The sequence below is a fragment of the Neolamprologus multifasciatus genome, chromosome 9 (genome assembly GCF_963576455.1).
Source record: "Neolamprologus multifasciatus chromosome 9, fNeoMul1.2, whole genome shotgun sequence".
NCBI classification, from domain to species: domain Eukaryota; kingdom Metazoa; phylum Chordata; class Actinopteri; order Cichliformes; family Cichlidae; genus Neolamprologus; species Neolamprologus multifasciatus.
In genome coordinates, this window is record NC_140447.1 from 629,569 (window position 1) to 656,407 (window position 26,839).

Consider the following 26,839-nt stretch of genomic DNA (forward strand, 5'->3'; position numbering starts at 1 on the left):
TGATACATTTGAAGTAGATGTTGTAGTAATGTCTTTCTGTATGTGTGTACAAACCAGTGGTGAAAAGACACCAGAGATACGCAAAGAATAACTGATGTTTGAGGTTAGCTGGTTAGATTCGTCTAGATATTCTACTTTCTGTGTTCTATTGGAAAGGACCGATTGTATGCTTTGCTAACAACTGCACCACTGTGCTGTGACAAACATCCTTCTTTGTATATCTGTAATATGTTTAAAATGTTTGTTTATACTGTTTGAGATTGTACGGGCTTATATTTCACTTCATTAGGATTTTGATAACGAGACACACTAAGCCTAACATATTTTCAGTGGAGCTGAAACACATGAATGTGTATAAATAAAGACTGGCAGAAGCAAATGCATGAAATACATTCATCATGTATGTGGTGATGATAATGTGTCGGCCCTCATGCCAAGGCCCTGTTACAATAACTGTGTGTGTTGTTTTAGCAGCAATAATATTAAATGAAAAAACGCTGAGAATGACTAGTAGTAGGTGACACTGAATGCTTGCCGTGTGATGAACTGTTACTACCATCTGATTGTGTGTTTTCTACCATAAACTGAGAAGCTACACTTTGCATATTCACCAGAATAGAGGAAATAAAGTGCCCAGCGTTCAAAATTCTCCTAAACTCAATTTAACCTGCCCACAGTGCTCAAAAAGATGTTTACTCCCATGGATGACTCTTATTCAGAAAAATCTTTTAGTGATCATCAGTTTCTTTGGCTGAAGAGACGGAAAGTTTCCCTGGAAAGCAGTTTCAAACTGCTTTAGAGGTCCTGCAGGATATTGGGATGAAGCGGTGCTCTGGAAATACAAGGGAAAAGACAGATGTGGAAACAGCTGAATCACAGAGCCATTAGTGCTCTGATTGCACTAATAGTTATAGCTTGTGGTCAGCTAATTCAAAAATGGAATCCAAAAAGCATTTGTGTCTCTTAAAGTGCAACCGAGATGCAGATAAAATGTGAATCCTTAGAAGAGCGACAAAGTTTTGCCTTCTGTTGGAGGTAGAGCCTTTTCTCTAATGTGTTTCCTTTCAAATCTTAAAAAAAGAAAAAAGGAAATAGGAAACAGGATGAATGGACGAAAGAGGGTTGTGTGTGCAATTTGTTAGGAGGGAGAAAGGGAGGGGTGGTGGTTTGTTATATTGCTTAATCCGGGCAGGACGGTATCACACACTAACACCATCTGTCACCATTTACATAGGAGTCAGCTACCGAACTGGGCTGCTGGGTACTGACGGGCACCGGGCGGCTTCTGGAGGGGAAGTCTGTGTCAGTGAGGTGGTTACGCCCGTGGTCTGTGTACAAACCGTCGGGGTGTGCGTGTGTGTGTAGGGTGGGGGGTGAGTGTTACTGATTTGGCATCGGCAGCAATCCGATGTGCGCTCAGTGAGGAGGATGCTGAGGAAGGAGAGGCAGGGCGGGACACAGTGATGCGGTGACACATGGCTGCCTGCCGGTGCACTTAGACTGCGGCTCACACTTCTTTCCATTCACCGAAAAATAGGAGAGGCTGGACTCTGGGGTGCCTAGAGACGCTGCTCGGAGGCTGGAGGCTGCCGCAACCGACAAACGAGCTGTGGAAGCCCCGCACACTGCTGATCGGACAGCCTGCTGATCCCTTTGGTAAGCCCAATTCTGGCTCCACCTGGCATTACCTGCAGCATTTTAGCATCGCAGCTGCTGTTGCTAATATAACGACCTGCTGTTTGGGCCAGTGTAGCAACAATTGTTCTCCTTTTCCATTCAGACGTCTCATTGCGCAAACTTAAGCGTCACACTTGGTTCCAAAGAAGGTGTATTACTCATGGCATTATTTATTAATCTCTCAATTTAACAACAGTCAGCCTATCCAAGGTGACATTCATTAAAGTTTTTTTTACCCTCGGGTGTTAAATGCAATACTTCATGTTTTTAAAACTTGATTTTGAACGTGTTCAGTTTGTTTGTGCTCTATTTCTAACTTCCAGCTGAAGTTACATTCAGTATTCTTTTGGTCTGTGCGATGCAAAGCAAAAATATATATCTGGGGAATAACAGAAACAGCAGTGAAGAATATGCCTTTAAAACTATTCAAGGAAACCGAGACTGAATGAAAAATGAGGACTTTTAATGTAAAATGAGTAACCCCGAGCTTTAAACGTCATTTTGTGTGAATCAAAATAACTTTTAAAGGGTAGCTTTGCATGCTTTTTTAATTTCGATTAATAAACGCATGTTGTCCTGTGGCTTCTTTTGCATGTCAATGGCATTAGACAAAACATAAATACACTACTTGATCCTTTTAATGATTACATTCCATTTACATATTATTTCATGTCACTTTAGTGTGGTTTTAAACAATATTTCTGTAAGGCGATTTTTTATTTCCACTATAATGGCTCTACAGCGTACTGAGATATTTGGCCTTGCCGAGCCGCCGTAGAGATGGGAGATAACATGTCCAAGCGACTGAAGCTGATCTCGGGTACAGACGTAGAGATGGAGGAGCGCTCTTTTTCAAACCCATATCCCGACTGGGACCAAGGAGTCCTCACCTCCAACTCTGGAGCGGATGTAGATTGCAATGACACCCTTGATTCGGAAGGAAAGGTGAGATGTTTTCCCTTATTTTGGTTTTCACATCTGCTAACAGAAAGTAAAGCTAGCTTAGCCCAGGCTTGTTGTTAATGTTACGGTGTGGGAGTACCTGGCATTGAAAGCGGTTCGTTTATGTTAGCGCATATAATGGCTTAGCTGTGGTTTGCGTCTGTCATCAGTCTAAATGCAATAATATTACAAAGCTAGTCACTTTTTGTCAAAGTAAGTAAAAAATACAGTTGTTTGTTTTAGTTTCCGCGTCCGGGTCCTCTGGGTACATATTACAGTACAGTAATAATCGGTGAAGCTGATCTTGGAGGTTTCTTTCACATAAACAAAAACAAAAAATAAATAAATCTGCATTTAAATTCCACATATTTATTTTCCCACTGACAGGTATGCTTCACCAAATATAATCGTATCGTAAGTTTGGTAGTCAAAGTCTAATTTTAGGTTGTTTTTGAATCCTGTAAGTGAAAGTAACTAATTTTTTCATTGGCTCATATGAAGATGGTTTCACCCAACAAAATAACTCATCTCCAGTGTTTTTAGGAAGGTCATAAAACACAATATACCACAATATATTCAACGTTATGTTGTCTGTTTTTAAGTTATTCAAGTTATTATCTTTACATCTTTATACATTTTATTAAATTTTAATATATATAATATAATTTATATATATTATTTAATATAATTTACCTCTGCACTCTTATTCCTGTCTTTTAAAAACAAGAAAATATTAAGAGTTTGGAGCTGGTTACAAAAAGAGAGAGAGAGGAGCTTCGGAAAATACCTGGATTTCAATTTTCTGGTCGTCAACGAATTTTCAAGAAGGCTCGTTTGCTGTTATGTTGAGCTTTTTGTATTTTCACACAAAGCTTGGCTGCTGTAAATGTGTATTGGCATTTTGAAGACTGTATTCACCATTACAGACATATAGTTTACCTGTTATAACACATTTCTCTCTCTGCATTTTGCATCTGTGATGTTCTTGTATTATTTCGCAACCACGTCATGAATTCAGTAAGACTTATTAGATACCCAAAGACTTTATGATTCTGTGAAACAGAATTTAACAGCTCCAGAAGATCAAGAACGTAGCAACGTATCAATTTGTTGTGGTAATTGTGAAACAATGTTCAGAATATGTGCATGAACATACTTGCACAGGATTGGCTGAGACGCTGTACACAGCCGTTTGCTGACTGGCAGTGCCTGAAATCAGATAGAAAGCTCAGGAGCTAACTCTATAGCACTGTGTGTAACTGTTGGCTGTTGAGGTATATCAGCAGCCCCCCTTCTTTTTCTTTTATGGTATTGAAAGTTTATTCGCCAAATCAATACAAATCACAACAACAGTCTCCAAGGCGACTTTTGTTGTGATTTGGCGTTATATAAATAAAAGTGAATTGAATTGAATATTCACTGCTAACACCAGGTGCCCTCGCTCCTTGTGTTTCCCTACCTTTACTCATGTTGTGGTCCATGATATCATTCAGCTGTCTCCTCAGTAAGTATTTTGACCCACAATAAGACAAAAATTCAAGTCCACCATTGTGGACTGCAGCGGTTGGAATGTGCTTCGTGTTCATTGAAATTCAACAACAGGAAGAAGCTCATCAGGCTTAAATATGCTCATGTTTTTTATTTTTAATTTAATGGCATTTGCCAAAAAAATCTCCAGATATACAAATATTTGCTAAAATGGATCCATTACAGATGTTTGCTAATGAATTGTAAACACTGTTATATTGTGTTGAAGTCAGAGCTGTAGATTTTTAGCATTGTGTCACCGTCATTAAAGGCCTCATTCTCCTCTTTGGCTGTTCTGAAGATTGCATTGTTATGCAGAACAGCACCATCTATTCATGTGTCTGTCACTGTGTTCTTTTCCTTCACCATCGAGCTCCTCGTCGAACTGTTGCAGAGCAGAGAGAACAGACAGCCCAAATATTGACTTTCAATCTTGTTTGTTGCGCTTAAATGTTTCAGTTCATCAAACAAATTTAAATGTTAGACAAAGAACACGAATAAACATAAAATATTGTTTCTAAATGAAGGTGCTTGTTATTAAGGGGGAAAAAAATCCAAACCTACATGGCCTTGTGTGAAAAAGCAGCTTGATTCAGAATTTTTGCCCTGCCCTACTTTTCAGCACATTCACGCTGTGATTCTGTGTGAATGGATTCTGTAGAGAATTAGTTCATTTCACATCCACAAGCAAACCAGCCTTTAAAGCATGGCCTGACCCATGATGTTAAATTAGTAAAAAATTGGGCCTTGTGGAAAACCTAATTAGCATTTGCTTAAATAATTCCTAATGATAAGAAGATTGGACCATGAACTTATATCTGAGCATTTATTAGATTTGCCACTGCTGGTATTACACTAGTATTAGCAGATCACATATAGACATTGAGCTTGCTCAACCTACGTGGATGAAAACATTAGATATTGTTCTAATCCTGACTTGGGAAACTGAATTGGGTGTTTGTAATCGATTCGACTTGGTGTCAACAGCAGAGAAAGGAGAAAATGGCACGACTGTGAGCATATTCAAGATAAAAACTACTACTCATCGGAAATGGAAACTAGTGATGAAATGAAACTAAGCTGAACAACATGCTGGGTTTTTTTTTTCACTTCTCATTTTATTTATTTTACCAAGACATTCAAATTCAGTAAATGTATGATCTTAGTACATTTATTTGTTCCATTTTCTTTTACAGCGTCAGGAAAGCAACGTTTATGTCCAGCCTAATGTTTCTTTACTTAAAAAAACTGTCCCAGTCTCTGCAATTCGTATCGAATCAGTACTCAGCAAAAGCCGATACCCATACATTTATGTCCTTGACTCAAGACAGCCTAACTCATTCATTGCTGTGTGTAAACAAGCTTAAATATGATTCTGTCTCCCAGTGCATGTTACTTTATCTTCCTGCTGCTCCCCCCCTCCTCTGTTGTTCCATCTGTGCTACCACAGAATCAGCATTTAGCTTTATAGCTGATGGATAGTGCAGCTCTTGAGTCTGACAACTTGGAGTTTATAAATGTATTCTCTCTTCAGGTTAGCACATACTTCCAGAAGAAGGTCCAGAGTAAGATCAAAGATCTCCTGCAGCAGATGGAGGAAGGCCTAAAGACAGCCGACCCCCATGACTTCTCCACCTACACCGGCTGGACAGGTCTGTCCCTGACTACTCTAAAAATGTGAAGAGAGCACAGTTCTGTTATCCATCCACCCAAAAATATTCTCTATTTTATACGCTCAGGTCCATAAGTTTGGACAACGACAAACACTAATGTTCTCTCTGTACACAATTAATAGATATTAAATTAAACAGTTAACACTGAACTGAAATGCAGACCTTGAACTTTGATTTAGGGATTTTAGGCATTTACAGAGAAAAGTTTAGACGTTTTGTCTAAAGTTAAAATTAATAATGACCCAAAATATGTTTCAAAAGCAACCCAAGAGTTTATTAAGGCAAATATAAAACAAAATTCAGTAATTACCAGATGTAAATCATTGACCTTATCTATGATTTACATGATTTACAGTAGAGAGAGTGTTTTAGTTAATGAAGATAAAACTGGAGCCAGAGAGAGGATGTGCTGCAGTGTTTGGTGGCACGTTTGGTGATTTCTAGACTTCGGGAAGTCACTGGCTGCAAAAAAAAAAAAAAATCATCCAAGCGTTAAGAACAGGGCTTACATTTGTCCTGTAACTGAAAATTAGGGACTACGTACAAAAATGTCTGTGGTTAGTGGAATACATCTGAATTAAAACATTGGTACTCAGTCACATCAATCCACAGTGTGGTGTGCAGCCACAAAAATACCAAAAATTCTGTCATTGTCCAAATACTCATGGACCTAACTGTGTCTTTTCTTTTCACTACAGGCATTGCATTGCTGTACCTTCAACTGCACCGGGTCTCAAATGAGGCCTCCTACCTGCATAGAGCCCTAGACTATGTAAAGAGGACCATGAGGATCCTGAATGGGCGCAAAGTGACATTTCTATGTGGTGACGCGGGGCCTCTGGCAGTGGGTGCGGTGGTCCACCACAAACTGGATAACACGACTGACAGCAAAGAGTGTCTGTCCAGGTTAGAGGGATCGATCTTTATCTGAAAGAGTAGCAGAGTAAATGGAGCCTCTGGTGAAATCGTACTGCTACTGTGCACTTTATAAACCCATATATATTCTTTATTCAGTGACATAAGTGTAATTTGGCATCCATACAGACAGGATAGCTTTCCCAGCCCCATGTAGGCTTTGATGGTAGGCTATTTCCGGTTTTGCTTTGGAGTTTGTTTGGTTTTGGGTCACCCCACTGGGCGGGCAGTGTGAACAAGCAAGTTTGTGAAGGCAATGACTTCAGAACGAAGCAATAAAGAAGCAATGGAAGTATTTTTTTTTTAAATTGACACCACATTCCCTGAAAGGCCCGTGTGGTAGAAAGGACCTGAAGCACACAGTGTTATGGACACCTGACTGACTTTATTTACGATTTGTTTCTTGCTCATGCAGTTTTCCAGCTGCCTCGTTCCATGCGGCACAGCTCTCCCATCAGGTCCCAGTATCCTACTGAAGTAGGGCAGGCATGCTCAGGTGATGGAGAACAGCTTTGTGGGCCAGCCTCCCCTGACACAACAACCTGAACCTACTTCTTTACTCCTGCCACCTCATACCCCCATTGCCCGATTTAGGCCAGCATCATCCAGCTTAGCCTTTGAAGAGGGAGTCGACCCTCCTCAGGCACTCCTTCTCCACCGTGCTGTACTTGGCCTCCTGTTCCGTTTCCTGGTGATGTATACAACTGGGCGGTTGGGCTCTTCTTTACCTACTGGGACAAAACTACCCCCAGCCCTCTGTTTGAAGCTGAATAAAAGGGAGAGACAAGTTAGGAGTGTGAAGCAGGGGTTCGTTTATCTGTACGACCACCCCCTCGCACTGCTATAGCCACTGGACCAGCTCTGGGGCTTCCTTTGGGTGAGATCAATCAAGGAAATGATCAGGTCCACAAAGCCAGGCACAAACCGATGGTAGTAACCAGCCAGCCCCAAGAACTGTCTCACCGGGATACGATGGCTATTTTTTGAGGCGGAAATGTTGGAATTTGGCACCTCCAGCCCCAACTCATTTCTTTTGTTCACCAGGCTCATTGTAGCAGTTTCAGCCTCTCTCCATGCTCGGAGGAGTTTGAGGTGATATATCTGTGGGGCTCCTCCCCTGTCTGATTGTACCACCTCATAGTCAGCGTCCCCCGCTCACCATGAAGGAGGGAGTAATACAAGCACTTTATCTGCTGGTGGAAATTGAGTCTAGCCCTTCTGTTGTACAAGTGGTGCGACTGTTGTTGTGATTTGGCGCTGTATAAAATTGAATTGACTTGAATGAAGGGATGCGTCAGGCATGGGATTGTTGCGTATGCCCACATGCACACACGACAGTTGATACTCCGCTAGTGTCACTGCTGCCTCCAATCTTGTGGGCCGGTGGCGACGCATCCACTCTGCCATTCTGGCTGGGAGCCCCTTCACAAACTGCTTAAGCACCAGCCGCCTCCACCAGGCGCTCCTTCCCCTCCTCAGGGCTGGGCCACAGCCACCTGGACACTGTGTCACTGCCTGGCAAAGGCGAACGGCTAGTCATCCGATCCCCTGTGAAGCTTTGATGGTGGTCCTCCAAGGCGAGCTTCATCCGATCTATAATTATATGCCGGACATCCACAAAATGGTCCCGTGCCATCGCAGGCAAGCTGAGAGCCGCCAGCTGAGCCTCCCCCCCCCGGTCTTAGTCATGGCATGAAAAACCTCCAAGAAGGCACTTAGGATATTTCATCTTTGATCGTATGCTCACATTGGAGAGCTATGTGGAAATTGTAATCCTGAGGTAAAATCCGATATCATGGATACTAGAAGACCACCAAGATAAAATAAAGAGTGTGTCAGTAAGAATAATACGGGGTTTTTAAAATTCCTCAACCAGTGTATTAATCCACATTTGCTGGTGCTGTGAGGAGCTGCAGTATTTGTGGTCAGGATAGTGAATGAATATTATCCCCCATGGCTCAGGTGGAAAACAAATCTGTGCTTGATCCGTACCCCAGCCTCATGCTTGTCAGTGATTGTTGTGTTTCTCCATCAGGCTTCTTCAGCTTCAGCGGTCTGTGCTGAGCTCAGACTCTGATATACCAGATGAGCTGCTGTATGGTCGTGCTGGATACCTGTATGCTTTGCTGTACGTTAACAAAGAGATCGGCACTGACGCTGTGGATGACGACACCATTACAAAGGTGAGACTTGCACATGTCATATGTGCTTTTTCAGATTAGGGATGCACCAATCAAACCTTCTCCACTTTAAATCACAGATAGAAAGATAGTAGCCATTATTTTTAATAATGATAAAGACATGTCTAACAGTGTCACGTTGTTTGTTAACGTTCTCCATGTTTTGCGAGGGTATTCTGCTCGTGTATGGTGTTGTAAGCAATACTGTACTGAAGTGTTCAGCCCTGAATTGGCTCATTGTCACCAATATCTGATCCAGCTTTTTGAGGGAGGATAGGATTCATATTAATGCTCCAGATACCTGATCTATGCAAATCAGGATAAATTTCTTATTTGTCCTTAAACTTCATTATGAGACAGAAATCTTCATAATGCTGCATTTTGTTTACCGCACTTTTAAATTATGTTTTTGGGTTGTTGTTGTTTTTTTTAAATTGTTAGTGTGATAAACGTAGTCACCGTGCTGTCACTTAGGTCGCACACAACCCTTTAGTTACTGGCCTGTTGAATTTTTGGAGCCACAAGTAACCATAGTTAGACTGAAAGGTGAAGTACTGAGTTATCAGTTTGACCAGTAATGTACCAACACCTGTAGAATTAAATGATTCCCAACAGAGGGTTTAATACCAGAACAAAAATGGTCAACTCAATTACTTAAACTCCTTTAATAAAAGTTGCTTTAAAACACTGACACCGTAGCAGATCATTCAAATCGTAGTGAGACAAGACTGATACTGAAGTGTTAGGATAGTTGCAGAGTAGCTTAGTATTGTTGCAGTTACATTAAGTTAGTATAAGTTAGGGCTGGGCGATATGGCCTAAAATTCATATCGCGATATAATTTGAAGCATGTGCGGTAACGATATATATCACAATATATTCTTTTCTTCTGTATAACGTATTTTCCACACTTAGAATCCTTTAATTTTCTCAAAAATCGAGAGTGTGCCTTATGTATGAATTCTGGTTGTGCTTACTGACCTCGAACCGATTTTGGCTGCAGAAATCTGTTAAAAAATGTTTTAGTACAACTTTGCTAAGCCGCACTGCTTGATGGATTGTCAGAGCATTACGGCTGCCGTAGTGAGGAGCTTCGGAGTAATCTGGGTCCTAAACTCCGTCCGCTTCAGGTCCCAAAGTCAAACGAACACTAAGAGTTAAAAACAGTCTAAATTCTTTCATCTTTAATAAAATCATCAGCATTGCTGCTTTACCAGCTGTAACAATTAAGTTTAACATCCAGGCATCCATGAAAACAGAATTTATTAAATTTAATGGAGTTAGAAGTTAGCAGGAAGTTAGCTCGCTAGTTTACACCTAAGCATTTCATACCATGTTCTGACAGAGACTTTTGAAACTAATTCAAACGTACAGCTCTGCTACCACTTCCAACTTAAACGAAGACATTAAACTAAACAGCAGTGGCGTTTGTAGGGTTACTGAAGTTGGACTACCTGGTATATAATGTTGTGCTACGTGATTGCTAGCGACACAGCTATGTTAGCATAGCATTAGCACAGTGAAGCTGGAGGATGAACGCCAACTTTTTTTCCACTCGATAAAAGTTAACGTGAGGGATTCTGGTGGTCAGGGACAAATGCAATCGCATAGCAGGATGCTATACACGGGTCAAACTTCAGTCAGGAGAACAACTGAGATTATTCATCCACAATACGAGGTTAGTTATTAATATACTGCAACAACATGGGAACAGAGCAGCTGCGAGAGAATTCAACATTAATGAATCAATGTTACGGAAGTGGAGGAAGCGCAGTTTTTGGCTTTCCCATATTTCAAAAGTGCTTCATCTCTTTGCTATGACTGTCACCCGCCATAATTTGCAGATGATAATGGTTTTAGGGGCTGCGATGCTTTCGACCAAAACAGGCACAGCTTGATGACATCATCAACATGCGCTATCGCGGTAGAGCGATATAGTCAAAATCTCTATCGTTTCTATCGTATATCGTTTATATCGCCCACCCCTAGTATAAGTATTTAATGACAGCCATGCCACCTTTTACTCTATGCAACAAAGGTGATGTCTCAAACAAAGTGGTGAGGTGCAGTTCAGGATAAGGTAAAAATAATAATACTTTGGAAGTTGTCCTGACTCTGACCTTCTTATTAGCAAAGACTTCTTGGAGAGGGTTGGCAGTGGACGGTACCAGAGCACAGAGGACACGGGACCCAAAAACACAACATGCAAACTCAAACACACTGTGACTAATAATCTCTCATATTTTTTGGCTATTTATTTAGGAACACACAGTCACTGCAGGACCAGCTGTCACCATTTGGTATAGCGCCAGACTGAAATACATATCCTGTGCCCGATTTCTCACTCACTTTCTCACAAATACACACACAAAGTGAGGAAAGGGGTGAGAGAGTGGGCAGTAGCGGACACACACAAGCTATCGTTGTTTTCAGAATCGGTAGATAAAAGTACTTTCATGGCCAAATAAGGAATAAAAATCGGATGCCCCAAAGCACCCAGTTTCCTGCAGTGCTGCACTGCTGTTCATCTCATTGTCAGCTGTGCTCGTATACCTGTCACCACACAACAACACTCAGCACTCTGGAGGCTTTACCAAACAGTGGCTCTCCTCCAGGACGCGCTTTATAGATGCTTTTATTTCTTTTTCTCGTGCTCAGATCTTTGCTCTGTTTTCAATGTTGTTCTGCTGCATTGTTGTCTCTGTGTGTGTATCAGTTATTAGAGAGATCTCTGTGGTTTGCTAGTTATGCGTTTTTTCCCCTTACTGATTCCCTGAGTAAATGCATGAGTAAAAGCATGTATTCATATCTTTGTGGGGACCAAAATTCAAAGTTTACTATACTTGTGTGGACCAGCAGCCCTTATGGGGACCAAAATCCTGGTCCCCACAAGTTTGAAGGCATTTTTGAGACTCAAAATGTGTTTTTAGTGACAGGGTTACAGTTGGGTTATGGTGAGGGTTAGGCATTCATTTTTCTGGGTTAGGGTAAGCAGCTAGGGAAAGCATTATGTCCCCACAAGATATGAATACCCAACAGTGTGCATGTGTTTGTGTTTCAAATGTCAGCCTGTCAGGGTTTTCTGTTCTTTATAGTGCGATGTTAAAATAATTTAAATTACAAGATGGGTTGAGAACCCTGTTAGAATAGCAGTTGTAAATTATTAAGCTAAACCAGTCAGTCGTAAGGTCAACTCATAATAGGAAGGATTCTGCCACAGGGAAATGGACAGCTGCAGGCATGACACACATGAGATCTTCATGGAGCTCCATAGATCTGTGTAATGTAGAACACATTCCCTGTGTAATGAACAGGGAATGTAAATCTGTTCTGCCATGATGGAGGCAATGCTGCTGCTGCTGCTGCTGCAGAACTGTTTCTCATCACTCTGTCTTGCTTGGGGGCATGATATACTGCTGACTCAGAACCCTGAGTCCCTTCAGTTTCACATATAGGCTGCTGTGTATTACTGCATATATCTAAGCAGAATGTCCAGAAAACATGACTATAGAAAAACACAGTAACTTGTCAAATATCCTCAGCACAATTTTGGGATGTGATTATTACCATGAGGAGAAATCGTCATCTCTAAGCAGTTTAGACCATTTGTGTTGGTGCAGCTTGGTGCAGGCATTTGAATGTTACGATGGTTATGATTAGGGATGGGTATCGTTTAGGTTTTATCTGATACCGGTGCCAAACCGGTACTTTTGAAACGGTGCCGGTGCTTAAACGGTGCTCAAACCGGTGCTTAAAGAATGGAGAACACAAAATTGGTCCAATAACCTCTCATGTTCAGCTGTTTTTTTGTAAAAAGATAGCAATGTTAGCCTTTTCTGCAGCTATGGGGCATATATGGTATCACTCTTGGCTGGAAGCAGCTTAAACAATGGAAAAAACACAAACTTTGTCCAAAAACCTCTCATGTTTAACTGTTTTCCACTTTTTCTTCGGTCATTTTAGCCTTTTTGTCCAGGGTGAAGGGAGTATCTGCCATCAAACAAGAAGACAGCCGCATGTAGCTATGATGGTGTTTGCTAGTTCACCTTACATGCATTAATGTAATAACGTGGTTAGCCTACTCAACGTAAATTACACACGAACAACATGAAGCTACTCACGCAGAGAAGAACGGCTGCTGCTGCATCATCATCCTCATCATTTCTGCTACACTGGCAGGGCTAGGGGCCAGGACTCTACTCTTCAGGTTTTTGGGGGATGTTGCTAACTCCGGGTCCGATAACAGGCACCACACCCGCAGTAGATGTGGTCTTGCAGCAAGCTATCAAATAAGGCGCATTTCTCAGCTTTTAAAAAAAACGCTATGCGTCGCCAGGTGTTTCATCAGATTTGAGGTGTTACCTCCTTTGACAGTATCACAGTATCAGCTTAAAGCACTTGTTGCAGCTGCTGAGTTTGCTTATTTTGCTGTGAAGTTCAGCCAGACTTTTGACCGCTTCGCCTTGGGCATTTTTAATCTGTAGCTCTGCTCTAAAAGAACGTACGTACCTGGACCCGCCTACTATCCTCGGAAACGTAAAATCATTGGCTAGAATCTAAAGTGTATCACAGCTCAGGGAAAAAAAAAAAGCACCAAAATGTGCGCTGCTTTTCGGTTTGGTTACTACCGTTTATGACATCATGGCACCGAATACTGGTACCCATCCCTAGTGATGATAAAGCTGCAATTTTGAACTGTGAAATTTGAGTACAAGCTCCAGGTTCCTTCCCCATGCCTTTTTGCTGTTTTCGTCCTATCAAGCAGAAGTGTAGCTAACTTGGGATCCATCTTCAATTCTAAATATGGAAGAGCTTCCCTGAAAAACACATCATCTGGATGGGATCCACTACAGAGGATGTTGTGTCCATGTTTTCAAAAAGAACTTCAGATTTGGGTTTGTCTAACCACAGAACAGTCGTCTACTTTGTCTCAGTCCATTTTAAATGAGCTTTGGCCACGAGGAGGTGGCTGTGTTTCTGTGTTTCATACACAATGGAGTGATCTCCATGACAGGATCATGCTTGTTTTTAAGACAGACCACCTGAAGTTCCAGAGATCGCAAGCAACCAGCACTGATTTCAGCCTCCTCTGCAGAAATGTTGATGTTTTGATGATATTATGCACCGTAGCTACTGACATATTCAGTCTTCACAGTTTTATGTTGAGGAACATAAACAATAAGTCCCAGTTGTCTCAGTTTCTATGTTTGGTAGTGAATTAAACAAGGCTTTATGAGCTTTGCAAATCATAGCATGCTGTTTTAAATTGTAACTCTTCTTCTACACTTCTGTCTCACCCTGCCAGGGTGTCCAGACGTAAAAAAAAAAAGAGCCAGTACACCTAAAGGTGGAAGATTAACACATAGGTGCTCATGTTAGTGTAAATGTGTCTTCTCTCCTTTAAAGAAAGTAAACAGAAACATATCTGAGGCTGATTGAGCAGCCACGTGTCATCACCTGCTCGACCAATCAGTGGAAGACAAACTCCTGCTCCTTCCACACGCCAACGCCTCAGTTTAATCCAGGTTGTTTGGCTTTGGAGAAACTGTTCCAGCTTATAGCTGTTCCTAAATGGAAGAGCATAAAGAAATCCCTCGTATAACACCCTGCTGCACATAAACCTTAGTAGCTGGTGTGCAGCAGTCTCATTGAATTTAAATCCCTCAACCTCTTAATCTAACCCAGATTTAATGTTATGGATAATTCTTTAGCTCTCAGAGGTTTGTGTCATATTAGTGAGCTGATAAATGACACAGACAAGACACGAGATGCAACACCCACAGTCATAATGTCAGGCATGCAATGTTGTTGTCATAGACACACTGAGAGCGGTGGCCAGAATTAGTTATACAAGCATGGTTAGATGAAATATTCCAGGGTTTCTGATTGTGTAGTGTAACTGACACCACTAACGGGAGGCACAAACGCACGTTTTCAAAAAGTGATCCTAATATTCTAAAATAAGAAGCTAACAAAGGCTTGTTGTGTTCTACGATTTTCTATTTTCAGACTGTGATTTTTAGTCTTTTATTCTCTCTTTTCTCTTGGGGAAGTTGTGATTCTGCACAGTTGCACTCTGACAAGAAATAGCAGTAAAAAGCTTCCTGTTATCAGAATCATTTAGCCTCTATTGCCCATCCTCATCTGTGCCCTGTTGGCTGATGTGTGCGTCGTTTTGTATGTCTGTCTGCTTTTTGCTTGTCCTATTTAAAGTATTATTTTGTGTTATGTTTTATTGTGATGAAAGATTGTCCTATATGCATCAAATGATTTTAAATGGATCCGTACTTTATTGTGAAGGAGGCTAATCGTCTAATAAAAGGGAATTTTGTTAAGTGATGTGAGATGGTTGTTGTAAATTAGCACAGTGTAAATTGGACAACATTTATCTAGATTTTTATCATATAGGAGGCTCTGTGCTCAAAGCATTTAAAATCGAGAGAATTTAGTCATGTTTGTTTCCTACGTTTGATTAGAAATGAAGGTGAGAGGTTTGACTGACGCTTAACCTGCCTACAATCTCACTTTGATTAAATCCAATGTATTGTGCCCGAAGGTTGGGAGACATGTAAAAATTTTCCAACTGAGGACAGGTGATATATCCGCGCAGGTGACCTTTTGATGGGCGGAGCAATGTGATCATCCACGGACTGATTTGCGGGTTTCGAATTTATACAGTTTTTTTGGAGGGAATATTTGAGCTTCTTTTCTTGTTTGTTTCATTATTAATATAGCTATTTTTTGTGGATTAATCATTTATTTATTTGAGATGTGCCAAATCGCACAAAAAACAACATTACATCGGAGTTTTTGTTTTGTTTTGGGGGCTTTTAATGTTCGCTGGAAGAGAAAGTTTGATTTTTAACTTACTTTTTGTTTAATTATGTATTTGTTGTTTTGTCGAGTGTTTAAGACACATAAACACGGGAACAGACTGTAAACACGGTGGGAAAAAGAAGCCAGTTTCTCTGTTTCCCTCCTCACCATTATTTATTTTATTTATTTATTTTTATTTAAATAAAATGTTTTCGTTTTTTGCTGAATGTAGGCTGCTGCCTTTCTTTCTTTCTGTTATGAGTTTGAGAAAACAAATCGTTGCATTTGGGCGCACTGTGAGGAGGGTGTCATTAAAACAGCGCTATTATTTTTCCGTTGACCACTTCTCTTGGCTTCAACCAACATTATTAGCAAACGTACCCAGGGGCAAATAAATAAATCACTCTTGTAAAAACGATCGGTAAAAGGCTCAGCCTATCGTTCATAGTCGATACATTCATCCAATCGCCTACCGTGCCCTCTCTCTGCCGTCGTTCTATCCATGAGGCTGTCAGACAATAATAAAGAAAAAGTAAAGTTTTGCAACAGTAGAAATGGCGTCTCCCAGGTCATGTCGTTCTTATAGTTTTATAATGAAACTGTAGGTTTGTCACTTTGTCATTTTGAACTGAATGCTAACACTCCACTCTCTCAGCTCTGTAGTAAAAATGTTACATCAGTTTCTGTCAAACTGTGTGTTTGGATTCAAATGTGAGCTCAAAGGTTCCTTTATGTTTCCGACTCTTTCTCTCTCCAAACGTCAGGTGGTCACAGCCATCGTGGAATCTGGTAAGAACATGTCAGCAGAGCAGAAGAAGACTGACCGCTGTCCACTCCTCTATGAGTGGCACAAGAAGCAGTACATCGGCGCTGCCCACGGCCTGGCCGGCATCTATTACATGCTGATGCAGGTAGGAGAAAACAACGCGGTCTGTTTAAAGTCAGTGGGTTTTTAAAAAATAAAGATTATTTTATTCCTCTATATAAATAAGTTCGAAAGTATTACAAAAGCTAATGTTATCTGTCAGAAACACTGAAAGGTTGTGATCTTCTGGTTGATGATACACAATAAATTGTGTCATTTTGCTACATCAGAGAAATAAAAGTATTTCTTATTCATGTTTTATTCCAAATAGACTGACTTTCATTCTAGAGTAACATTTAATATCACTTGTATATAAGATCACACATTTATATACTGTAGCCACAAACACACACACATAAATACACAAAGTGACATAAGTGAATCCAGGTAATGTGCTTGCAGTGTCAGCGTTGTTGAATCTGTATTTTTGCTGACAGCTCTCGCCTGCAGCCCGTGCTGCAAGCCACCTGCCACTTTCTTTGTGAGCACTGCAATCTAATTATTGAGGAAAACACAATGAAGAGAGGCCAGAGACTGGATCCAGATTTCTCTGTACTCGTTTTTTATGTATATGTTTACTGAAAAAAATATAAAAGCACCAAGTATGAATTTTACTTAACCTGAAAGAATGAAGGATTATTAGCTGGAGGATTATGTTTTCCTTAGTGCTGTTATATCAGATAGACTCTTTATCAGTATTCGGTATTTGGAAGAAGAACTGTTTGATTAGTGGTGTTGGCAATCAGTAAGTCATTGATTTAAGGTTTGCTTAATGTCTGTTGTTTCTTACTGTTCTGGGCTTGACGCCAGTAGAGGAGCTGAGACTTTCTGCAGGCAGACATCCTGTAAGTGTTGTTGGCGCCTAAGATAAAGCAGTTTTGTGTGAAATCCTGCGGAAGCACGGCCGACAAAGAACGACCAAAGTGTTCCCACTGTGCATTCAAATGCTACTGGGTATTGTTAGCAGCTAGAAATGTATTTTAGATGTATACAGATATGCACGCATGTCAAATTCATGGTCGCAGAAGGACTCGAGCTTATCCCAGTTGTCACATGCATACAGTATATTACTGTGTGCATGTGACCTTCTCTGTACCATTATGGGACATTTCTGAAAATAGTCACAACAAATACATTACTTAACAGGGCAGCCACACTGCTCAGTTCAGATGTGTCTTGAGATGTGTGTGTATGGGCTATAAATGCTTACTTAAACCTTGACTTATGTTAAGAGATATATTCTAAAACACTTCTTCAGCAGAGAATCAGAGAGGAGAAACACACAGATTTTCTTTCTAGCGAGGGCAGCCTCCTGAGCTCACACACCAAGAGTGAAGCTCCAAGATTCGCAAAATGAGAGACTGCCCCAGTCTTTATTTTATACTTCAGTGGGTGCTTGTTCCTTACAGTGTGTGTGTGTGTGTGTGTGTGTGTGTGTGTGTGTGTGTGTGTGTGTGTGTGTGTGTGTGTGTGTGTGACCCCATAAATGACTTCCCTTAACCTGCTGGTCTGGAAATAAGACAAGGTACAACCTTTCCCATGCTCCTAGGATGTGGGGGTGAACGCCAGAACTCCCTGGAATGTTACAGACCTCCTAGGATGAGACATTCCTTCAATATGCCACCAACTATATACTTCTAAACACAAGTGATTACATGCAGTATTCTACCATATGCAAACTTATATCATTAAAAGATTATACTGACTACTAAATACAATTTTCCATTGACAACTTATTAGACTTCTTAGACGTTGGCAGTCAGAAGTTTAAAGTAACCAAATGAAACATGTTTGACCAGAAGACAAGAATTCATACTCTAATTATGATAAAAGTTGACACTAATGTCAGTACAATAAAAGGTCAAAGGTACAGATGGGGTCTGGACCGTAGAGAGACATGAGCGACCAGCCAGGGACTGGAATCACATGATTTTTAGCATTTCTGGTGCTGGCCAGGGATTGGCACACACAGCCTGATGGCCGCACACTAACATGTCCTTGTAGTGAAGTTATAAACTGTTCCAGCTAGTTATATAAATCTATTGGACGTGTTGTTGTTTGAAAATGCATTGCTGTACACTCACCTTTACCTAAAATTGTTTACCTTACAATGTAATTGTTTGTACCTGTGGGGTGCCAGTTTAGCTCAGGGGGTGAGCAGGCGACCATGTGCCGTTTGGCAGGGGAGCAGCGCTTTGCCCCCCCCCCCTCCCTCTTCCAGTTTTTCTGTCACTCTTTGCTTTCACTGTCAGATAAATGCAAACATTTCATATGGAAACATCGTGACTCTCCCTTGGCCAAAATAAATCAGAAAAAACTGTAAGTAGCAAAATCTGACTGAGTAAGAATACAAAAAGATGGGTGGCAACACAGCAGATCGCCATGGCAACAAAGATGAAGATGATTCCATTATTCATCTTGTGATTTATAACAATAGCAAAAGCTCACTGAAATCTGTCCACAGACTTTTGTGTTTTCTCTCCTGTTCACTGATGTTCTCATTAACACGTGAGAATCCATCTTTGTCTGTATGAATAATTCATGACTGTAGCAACCAAACTATGTGTTGAGTCCATTTAGATCTTATAAACATCTGCTCTGAGTTGAACCTGTGTTTCACCAGCTTTTCTGCTGCCATTAGGAAAGGTGATAGTCACCTCCTTTTGGACCATTTAAAGAGAATTCTGTAAATGTAGAGCTGAACAGTACAATTGAAATTAAACACTGTCCCTTTTAGTCTGGAGCAAAAGTCCATCCAGACATCCTGTCAGAGTTGGTTCGCCCCAGCATCGACTACGTCCGCCACAAGAGGTTCCGTTCAGGAAACTTCCCTTCATCCCTGAGCAACGAGAGCGACCGGCTGGTCCACTGGTGCCACGGAGCGCCCGGTGTTATCCACATGCTCATCATGGCCCATAAGGTGAGAGTTGTGCGGTCAGCAGCCACCCTCTCTGTCTAACACGCACACACTGTCACCTTGTGGCACAGCTCTACACTGCATGAACAGTTTATTGTGTTTATATTTGTGAAGCACGTCAAAGAAAAATCATGTTGCTCATGGGATGTTGTTTCGCCTGGCGTCTAACACTTTGGCTAATTTCGTTTTTTTTCTTGGTCCATTAGGAAGCTACATCACAGCCAACATGCTGCCATTCTGGCATTTTGCTCTTACTAATGAGACACTGCTTTTTATTTTTTGCTGTTGTTTTGGCACAGTGAACAAAGCACTGCACTTAACAATGTCCCGCTATTAGCAGAACACAACAACTGTGCTGTTTTTGTCACGCGTTTAAACATTTAAACTGCCGCGTGTTTTGTTAGTGGGAGATTTCAGGTCGGCTGTTGGAACTATGCTGCATGCACACGTCGCGCTCCCACTGATGGAGTTGTGTTTTTACAATAATGGACGGCAAGCTGAATGATTTCAGAAAATATGATCCTGTTCATGAGGCAGAATAATGGTGATGTATTATCACAGAGGGATGCGCCGTTATTAGGGCTTAAAGTTCTCTTTCACTGTGCTAGATCTCCATAAATGTGATGTTTGGACTAATTTCGCAATTATTTGACAACAGTAGGCATACTATGTCATATTCATAGTCTCAACCAAGACCTATTCCATTATTTTATGGCTCTGACAGTGTTGCTTGAATGCAAAAAAGCAGCCATACATCAAAATGATCCAGAAAACACTGCTTTGTTCTGCAGTCTGATGACTGAAAAAAATGGATGTCACATCCTTTAGACTAAAGAAGAGAGGTACATCCGACACGCATCACTGCCTCTCTGATGCAGGGCTGCGTTAGCGCCTATGGAACCGGCACGTTGGCAAGTCACCGTTTAAAGGAACAGATGCTGCCATACAAAAAACATTGTGTTCATGGAAAGCCTTCCATATTCGATGATATCAACTGATATCACCAAATCCATACAGACATTAAGTTGTTTTCAGACAGTCAGGGGTCACTGCTTCCTAAAATAGCTGGTATTTTCCAGCTTGTTATCACCCCTAGTGGAGTGTTGGTGAGCACCCTGCAGGTTACAATGGAAGAATACATCATGAGTTAATTTTAGCAGCATCAGAGTTCACCACAGAGACATGAGCTCGTATAAAATCAACATGGCTGAAGTTACTTTAACCATGTAGCTAAGGATTCGTCTGCGTGTCATATATAGTCGGCTTGTAGGAGTGGATCTAGTTGGTAGCTGTAATAGGTGACTCGTGCCTTGCTGTGTGAGAGGAATTCTCGGATAAGTAGGAAAGGCGAGGGGACATGGTTCTGCTTTCAAAGGAAAAGGAGAATCTGAAACAACGTGAGCTGCTGGTGTGTTCGAAATGAGAGCGCAGCAGCAGTTTATGAGATTGGCTGGTTCCCTGTATTCAGGTGGAAACAGAAGGAACTGTCACTGGGATGAGTTTAAAAAAGCGCAGGTTGTTAATAGTGGATTGTTTCTTTTCCTGCTCCTTTCCTGTAGCTGATGTTTCTGTGTTGCAGCTAAAAGCGAATAATAATAATAATAATAGAGAGAGGTGGGGCCGGATACAATTTCTTCTACATTACATGGCAGCTCTGCAGAATGCAGCTTTTCAAAGCGCTCCCTGCTTGACGCCATCACGGACCTCACACAGCTGTGGGAGACTGGCTTATATAATCACATCCAATCAGGCGCACTGTCAGGTCTGCACTGTACTCGTACTGTGCCCTGCCAGCTTCATACCTGTCTGATAGGTCGTCTGTCACCTCAGTTATGAGTTCAGGTCGCTTCGCTTTAGATGAGATTTATTTCTTTGAAATGAGATCTTGATGTGTGGTTACATTTAGTTTTTATGTGGGCAGAGTCTTTATCTCTTCTGCGAGGACCATACAGCGTCAGGTTTGTAGATATTATATGGGCTGTCTGATACATTTACTGCTGGCTGCCTTGAGCTGACGATGCTTTCAGATTATGAAGTGTTTTCACATACAGAATGCAGTTTGTTTTTTTTTTAATTGCTACGATATTTAACAAAAAATGTCAAAATGCTGACTGCGTCTGTTATGAGTTGGCAGTAGCTGTTGAAAGGCTGACAAGGTTTGACTATCCTGTCGGCTTCATCCTGTGACTCGCCAGATTTTTAAAGAAGAAAAGTACCTGAAGGAGGCTGTAGACTGCGGCGAGGTGATATGGCAGCGGGGCCTGCTCAGAAAAGGCTACGGTATTTGCCATGGAACGGCTGGCAACGGATACGCCTTCCTGTCTCTCTACAAAATCACCAAGGAGAAGAAATACCTGCACCGCGCCTGCAAGGTAAGACCGAGGGTAAAAAAAAAGGATTCTCAGTAGTAGACTAAATATGCACGAGCAAGAAGTGGCTCTAAAGATGCCATGGTTACAACTGTCGTGGATGCGTGATATGATTGTTTCTGAATAATTGAAGCTGCCCTGTTTAACAGACATAACGTTGGTCATGGCATTAGATGTTCGTATTGGACACCAGAGCGCTGTGAAGCTTCTTACTCGTGTTTCTAATCATATGACACAGCAGCTTTTCAATGTGTGTAGTTGTGGTAAACGTATAAAAAAGTACACTGTCAGACAGTATGGTGGTATAATAGACTGTTAACAGCTGATCTGTTGCTAAGAGACGAGCTGCGTCTCCTTTCTGGAGGTTTTGGGGTTTTTTTTTTCGTTTTTTTTTAACTTTCTTTTTATTGTTTTTCTTTAAACACTATACACTATACCACAAAACAACAACAACAACAAAAAGATAAATACAACAAGTAGGATAACAAAAAACAAACAAACAAAACAAACAAAAAAACAAACATGTTGGATCTCTTTGTTTCTACAGTTTGATCGTTTCTCATTATCAGTGTGTTGGTCTTTATCCTGTTGGGTTTATGTACTCAGTCCATTTCTCCCACTTTTTATGGTATTGATCTTCCTGAGTCCTTATTCTGTAGGTCAATTGTTCCATGGTTTGTATTTCATCTATAATTTTGATCCATTCGTCCTGTGATGGTGGGTCTATCTTGTTCCATTTTCTTGTAATTGCCTTTTTACAGGCAGCAAGCATAATTTTCAATATGTATCTATGTTCTTTCATCACATTTGCCGTAATGACACCAAAGTATAATAATATACAAGTCTTAGATACAGCATAACCCAGAATTTTACCTATAACTGAATGAATATCTTCCCAAAATTTTGTAATCTTGGGACAGAACCAGAACACATGGGAATGATTCACATTTACCTCTCCACAGCCTGGAGGTTTTGGTTTCTTAAAAATAAGAGGGGTGGCCTCAAGCTGACATGTTTTGCCTTAAAAGGAAATTTTGTGCCACTATCTTTGAAAAAACAAATCCAAATCAAGTTTTTTTATTCCTGGTTTCTTATATTAAAGCTCACTATATATCATGATGTACTGGGGAACTACAAAGGTCTTTAACAATGCCATGGAAATGTTACCATACAGATTTCTGGTCATACTGCCCTGCCTTTGTCTCATGTGAGCTTTTTCTAAAAGACATCCAGAATGGGATTTATCATGTAGTCTTTCCACTCCTTACCGAGCTTGGTTAGCTCAGTGCATCTGCCATTACTATAGCAACCAGACTGTAAACATGTTTGTTTGCACTGTAAAAGTTGGGCTTTTTGACAACCAGTGACCTTAATGAGCCAATTTTATTACATGATTCATGTGTGCACCTCACACTTGGCAGAAGGTTGAACACTGAAGACTTATAAAAGCAAATCTATTTTGTTGTTTTTAAGAAAGAATGATGTTCACGTGTGCTGTTTTTATATTCTAACAGTTTGCTGAGTGGTGTTTGGACTACGGGACACATGGGTGTCGTATCCCAGACAGACCATACTCCCTTTTTGAAGGTACCTAATTCGTATTGATTTAATATTTCACATATCGTCTGCATCTTCTTCTGTCTGTGTAGCAGCTACTCAGCTGTAATGGGTGAAATTTTCCTTACATTTCCACACATGTGTAATGTTACATCAGGAATTATGGAATATGACTTCAACCATTCACCCCTGTAGCACACTGTGGAAGTGGTTAGCACCATGGCCTCATATCAAAAAAGTTCCTGTGTCCAAATTCATGAGCTGCTTCCTCCTGAGGCCGCATTTGTAGTCCGATTACGTCACAGCGACGCGCCGAAGGCTGTCCAAATTCGTAGACTCCTCCGAATGCAGCCGACAAATGCGTCCTCCTTTTCCCCGAATTTGAAGGATGGGTCGGGTGTGTCCTTCGTGGCCTACCATATCCCAGAATTCATAGCGCGGCCCAGCCAAACTCCAGTTTCCAACAATGGCGGCCGCTACTAAGTTTTAAAATTACTCTTACTAATCTTTCTGGGTCACAAAATAAACTTTTAACATATTTTCAGGCGAGAAAGTATCTGTGTAAACATCAAATATCTGCTCGGTTATAAAGATATTTCATATTTGCAAAAGTGCTTCGACGTTTTCGGAGCATCTGCTACCCACCAGCTCGATAGCTCGCCGGGAGCTCGAGGGTCACTGAAGCCGCCGAGAACGGCACAACTCCCGGGACATCATTTTCAGATCACCGTGGACTTTCGCTACTCAGGTTAAACGCAATATATAAGTCACTTAGACAACCTAAAATGTTATTGTTGGGCTTTTTTCAGTGTTTTGTTTGTTCATGAGTAAATCGGTTTGGCTGAGATTAAAGTTATTACATCAGATTAGATAAAATTAAACTTTATTAATCCCCCGGGTGGGTTCCTCCAGGATTTTCACACAGCTGAATAAACGTCAAACAGAAAACTGATTAAACAGAAGTGTGAGACGGTCGAGTTTATTAAACTCCACCGAGACAGCGGTGACGCTAATCAGAAGGCTAGACCGTCCAATTTCACGGCCGTTTACTTCCGGCCTACCCGACCTTCTGAGGACCCGGCCCACGTAGACCGCGAAGGCCGGGTCCTCAGGAGGATGCAGCCCATGAATTTGGACACGACCGTGGTGTTTCTTCCTGTGCCTGCACAGGTGCTATAGAGTCATCCCACAGTCCAAAGACAGTAGATTTATTTGTGAATCTAAACTGCCCATGGATGAGAGGTAGATGAAGTGCTTAAAGTAGATAAAATAAATATAAAATAAATAATATAAAGCATATAAAATAAACTGATTTATGAATTATGCTTAAATGTGACTTGTAATCTGAAGTGCTTTGCGTAGTCAGTAAGAATAGAAAAGAATAAAGGCAGTATATGAATAAACGTTCCTCAGTAGATAAACCTTTGTGTTTATCTAATAAACATTTTCTGTTGCTTGGAGGTCTGTAGTTTAGTGACACGTAGCCACATGCAATTGGTTTTTTATTTGGTTGTGAAACGGTTATGATCAGATCACAACATCCACTCTAGGTACCAGATGATGTACAGTATATGATGTTTCTCATTAAACTCTCATCGTGTGTTGCATGGTAAGCTTATTTCTACGAGCCTCTGGTCGATCTGAAGTTACTGTGATCTATTGCAGCGTGTTAGCACAGCTGCATTATAACAAAAGGTTTTAATCTGTTGGCTGTCTGTGGAGCTTTCAGAGGTCTGAAGGCAGAAGAGCGCTCTTTTGCTCTCCAACCAAAAACAGGTGTAGAGGAGACGGCTTTTTCTGTAACTTCAGATTGCTTTTCACCTTTCACTTAAGCTCAGCATTGTTCAGACATTTAGAAAAGTAGTCTTTTCACTGACTTTTTGCTTTGTGTGTGTAGGTCACACATAGCAAAAAACCAGCAAAAATGACATACAGTGAAATGTGTATCCAGCAGTAATGACTGTTTCTCCACTTAGGTATGGCAGGAGCCATCCACTACATATCAGAGATGGAAAACCCCGAAGCTTCGTGTTTCCCTGCCTTTGAACTTTGACCTGACAGCCCCTGACTTTGGATTACGAAGGGGAGGCTTAATATTTTCAAGTTAACTTTCCTTTAAAGGTACGCTGCTCAAAAAACCCCCCGAGGGGAACGTTTAAATCACACATTGGATCTTGATAAATGAAATACTCACACTGAAAATCTTTAGTGACATAAAGTTTGTAATTATCTTGAGAACAAAATGATCTACTAACAGTGAGAACCAATATCATCCACCCTTTAAGGGTTTGAATTTAGAAACCAAAAATCCAAGTTAAAAATAGAAATCACTGACCTGCATCATAGTGTGTGTGGTCCCCGTGAGCCTACATGCGCTCTTGGCTGATGTCTTTAAATCTTGTTCTGGACTTGGATCAAGGCACCAGTAAACTTCTGGACAGTGTGTGGCACTGTTTGGTGGGTTTCAATGGACCAGTGCATAATTTTCCTGAGAATCTTCATATCTGAGAAGCACGGGGGCCTATACCTGGCGTCAGTGCCTTCATCATCCAGGAACTGCCTTCATTCTAGCCAGCGGAGGACAGACATTGAGGATCCCAGGGCTTGCTCCAGCATGAAGTCTGACATTAGATATGTGGATTTCATCCTGATACCAAACATGCAGGTCTGTTTCACTATTTCACATGTGAACATGCTGTCATCATAGTGTGAGACCTCCCAGTTTCGGTGGTATCTGAGAAAAATCAGTCATGAGGATTAAGAGGAGAGCATTGGTCTGTGGCTACAACCTGCAAAACCATTCCCATTTGGGAGTTGCTTTTCCATTGTTGCCACATTCATTGGCACCAAATTTATGCTTCCAAGAATCCTTGAAGCTTAATTGACTGTTTTATTCTGAGATCATAAAATGTTCCCCTAATTTTTTTGAGCAGTGTATTTTGATAAAACTTTCAGCCTTGGTCATGCGTAAGTAGTGACCAATATTAGACATTCAAACTGGAAATAAGTGCAACTGATTAATTGTTTGTTGGATTAAAGACATGTTTAGCTTTTCTGTGATTAAAAATGTACAGGGAATGTTTTTGGACAAAACTACACGTTCATTTATGGAGGTGTAGCAAAAATAAAAGAAGCAGTATGGATGGAGCGCGACCATCGTATTGCCTCTTTTTCTCTTGTTGAAGATAGACACTGGATCTGATGTTGGGACGCTGTCAGAACTCGCCTATAATGTGCTGAGACAAAGACATGGACCTCATGGCTCCCATCAGCTGGTCACAGGAGCACATTCTAAGCACTCAGCCTTTAATATTGTAGCACTTAGGCCAAGAGAGCAAGTGTGGGTGTGTGTGTGAAGATGTGTATCTCTGTCAAATGAACTAAAGCTGTTGTGGCATGCT

The 26,839-nt window shown here is 41.1% G+C and overlaps 1 protein-coding gene and 2 long non-coding RNA genes across 3 annotated transcripts in view; all 3 read left to right on the plus strand.

The window, feature by feature from the left end:
• LOC146510733 (uncharacterized) overlaps positions 1-26,839 on the plus strand; it is a 32,320-nt gene extending 5,481 nt beyond the window's left edge. The window contains exon 2 of the long non-coding RNA XR_014876227.1: positions 26,040-26,839. This is a non-coding gene — a long non-coding RNA (uncharacterized LOC146510733). The remainder of the gene's footprint in view (positions 1-26,039) is intronic.
• lancl2 (LanC lantibiotic synthetase component C-like 2 (bacterial)) lies at positions 1,454-26,839 on the plus strand. Its single transcript, XM_085173343.1, has 10 exons — positions 1,454-1,656; positions 2,420-2,622; positions 5,681-5,798; positions 6,518-6,725; positions 8,770-8,917; positions 16,495-16,641; positions 19,333-19,515; positions 21,708-21,884; positions 23,396-23,468; positions 25,415-26,839. The coding sequence occupies exons 2-10, from the start codon at positions 2,458-2,460 to the stop codon at positions 25,489-25,491; spliced, it is 1,296 nt and encodes a 431-aa protein (XP_085029469.1). The 5' UTR covers positions 1,454-1,656; positions 2,420-2,457; the 3' UTR covers positions 25,492-26,839.
• On the plus strand, positions 8,924-15,910 carry LOC146510735 (uncharacterized). Its single transcript, XR_014876228.1, has 2 exons — positions 8,924-9,045; positions 9,085-15,910. It is a non-coding gene; the product is annotated as an uncharacterized LOC146510735 (long non-coding RNA).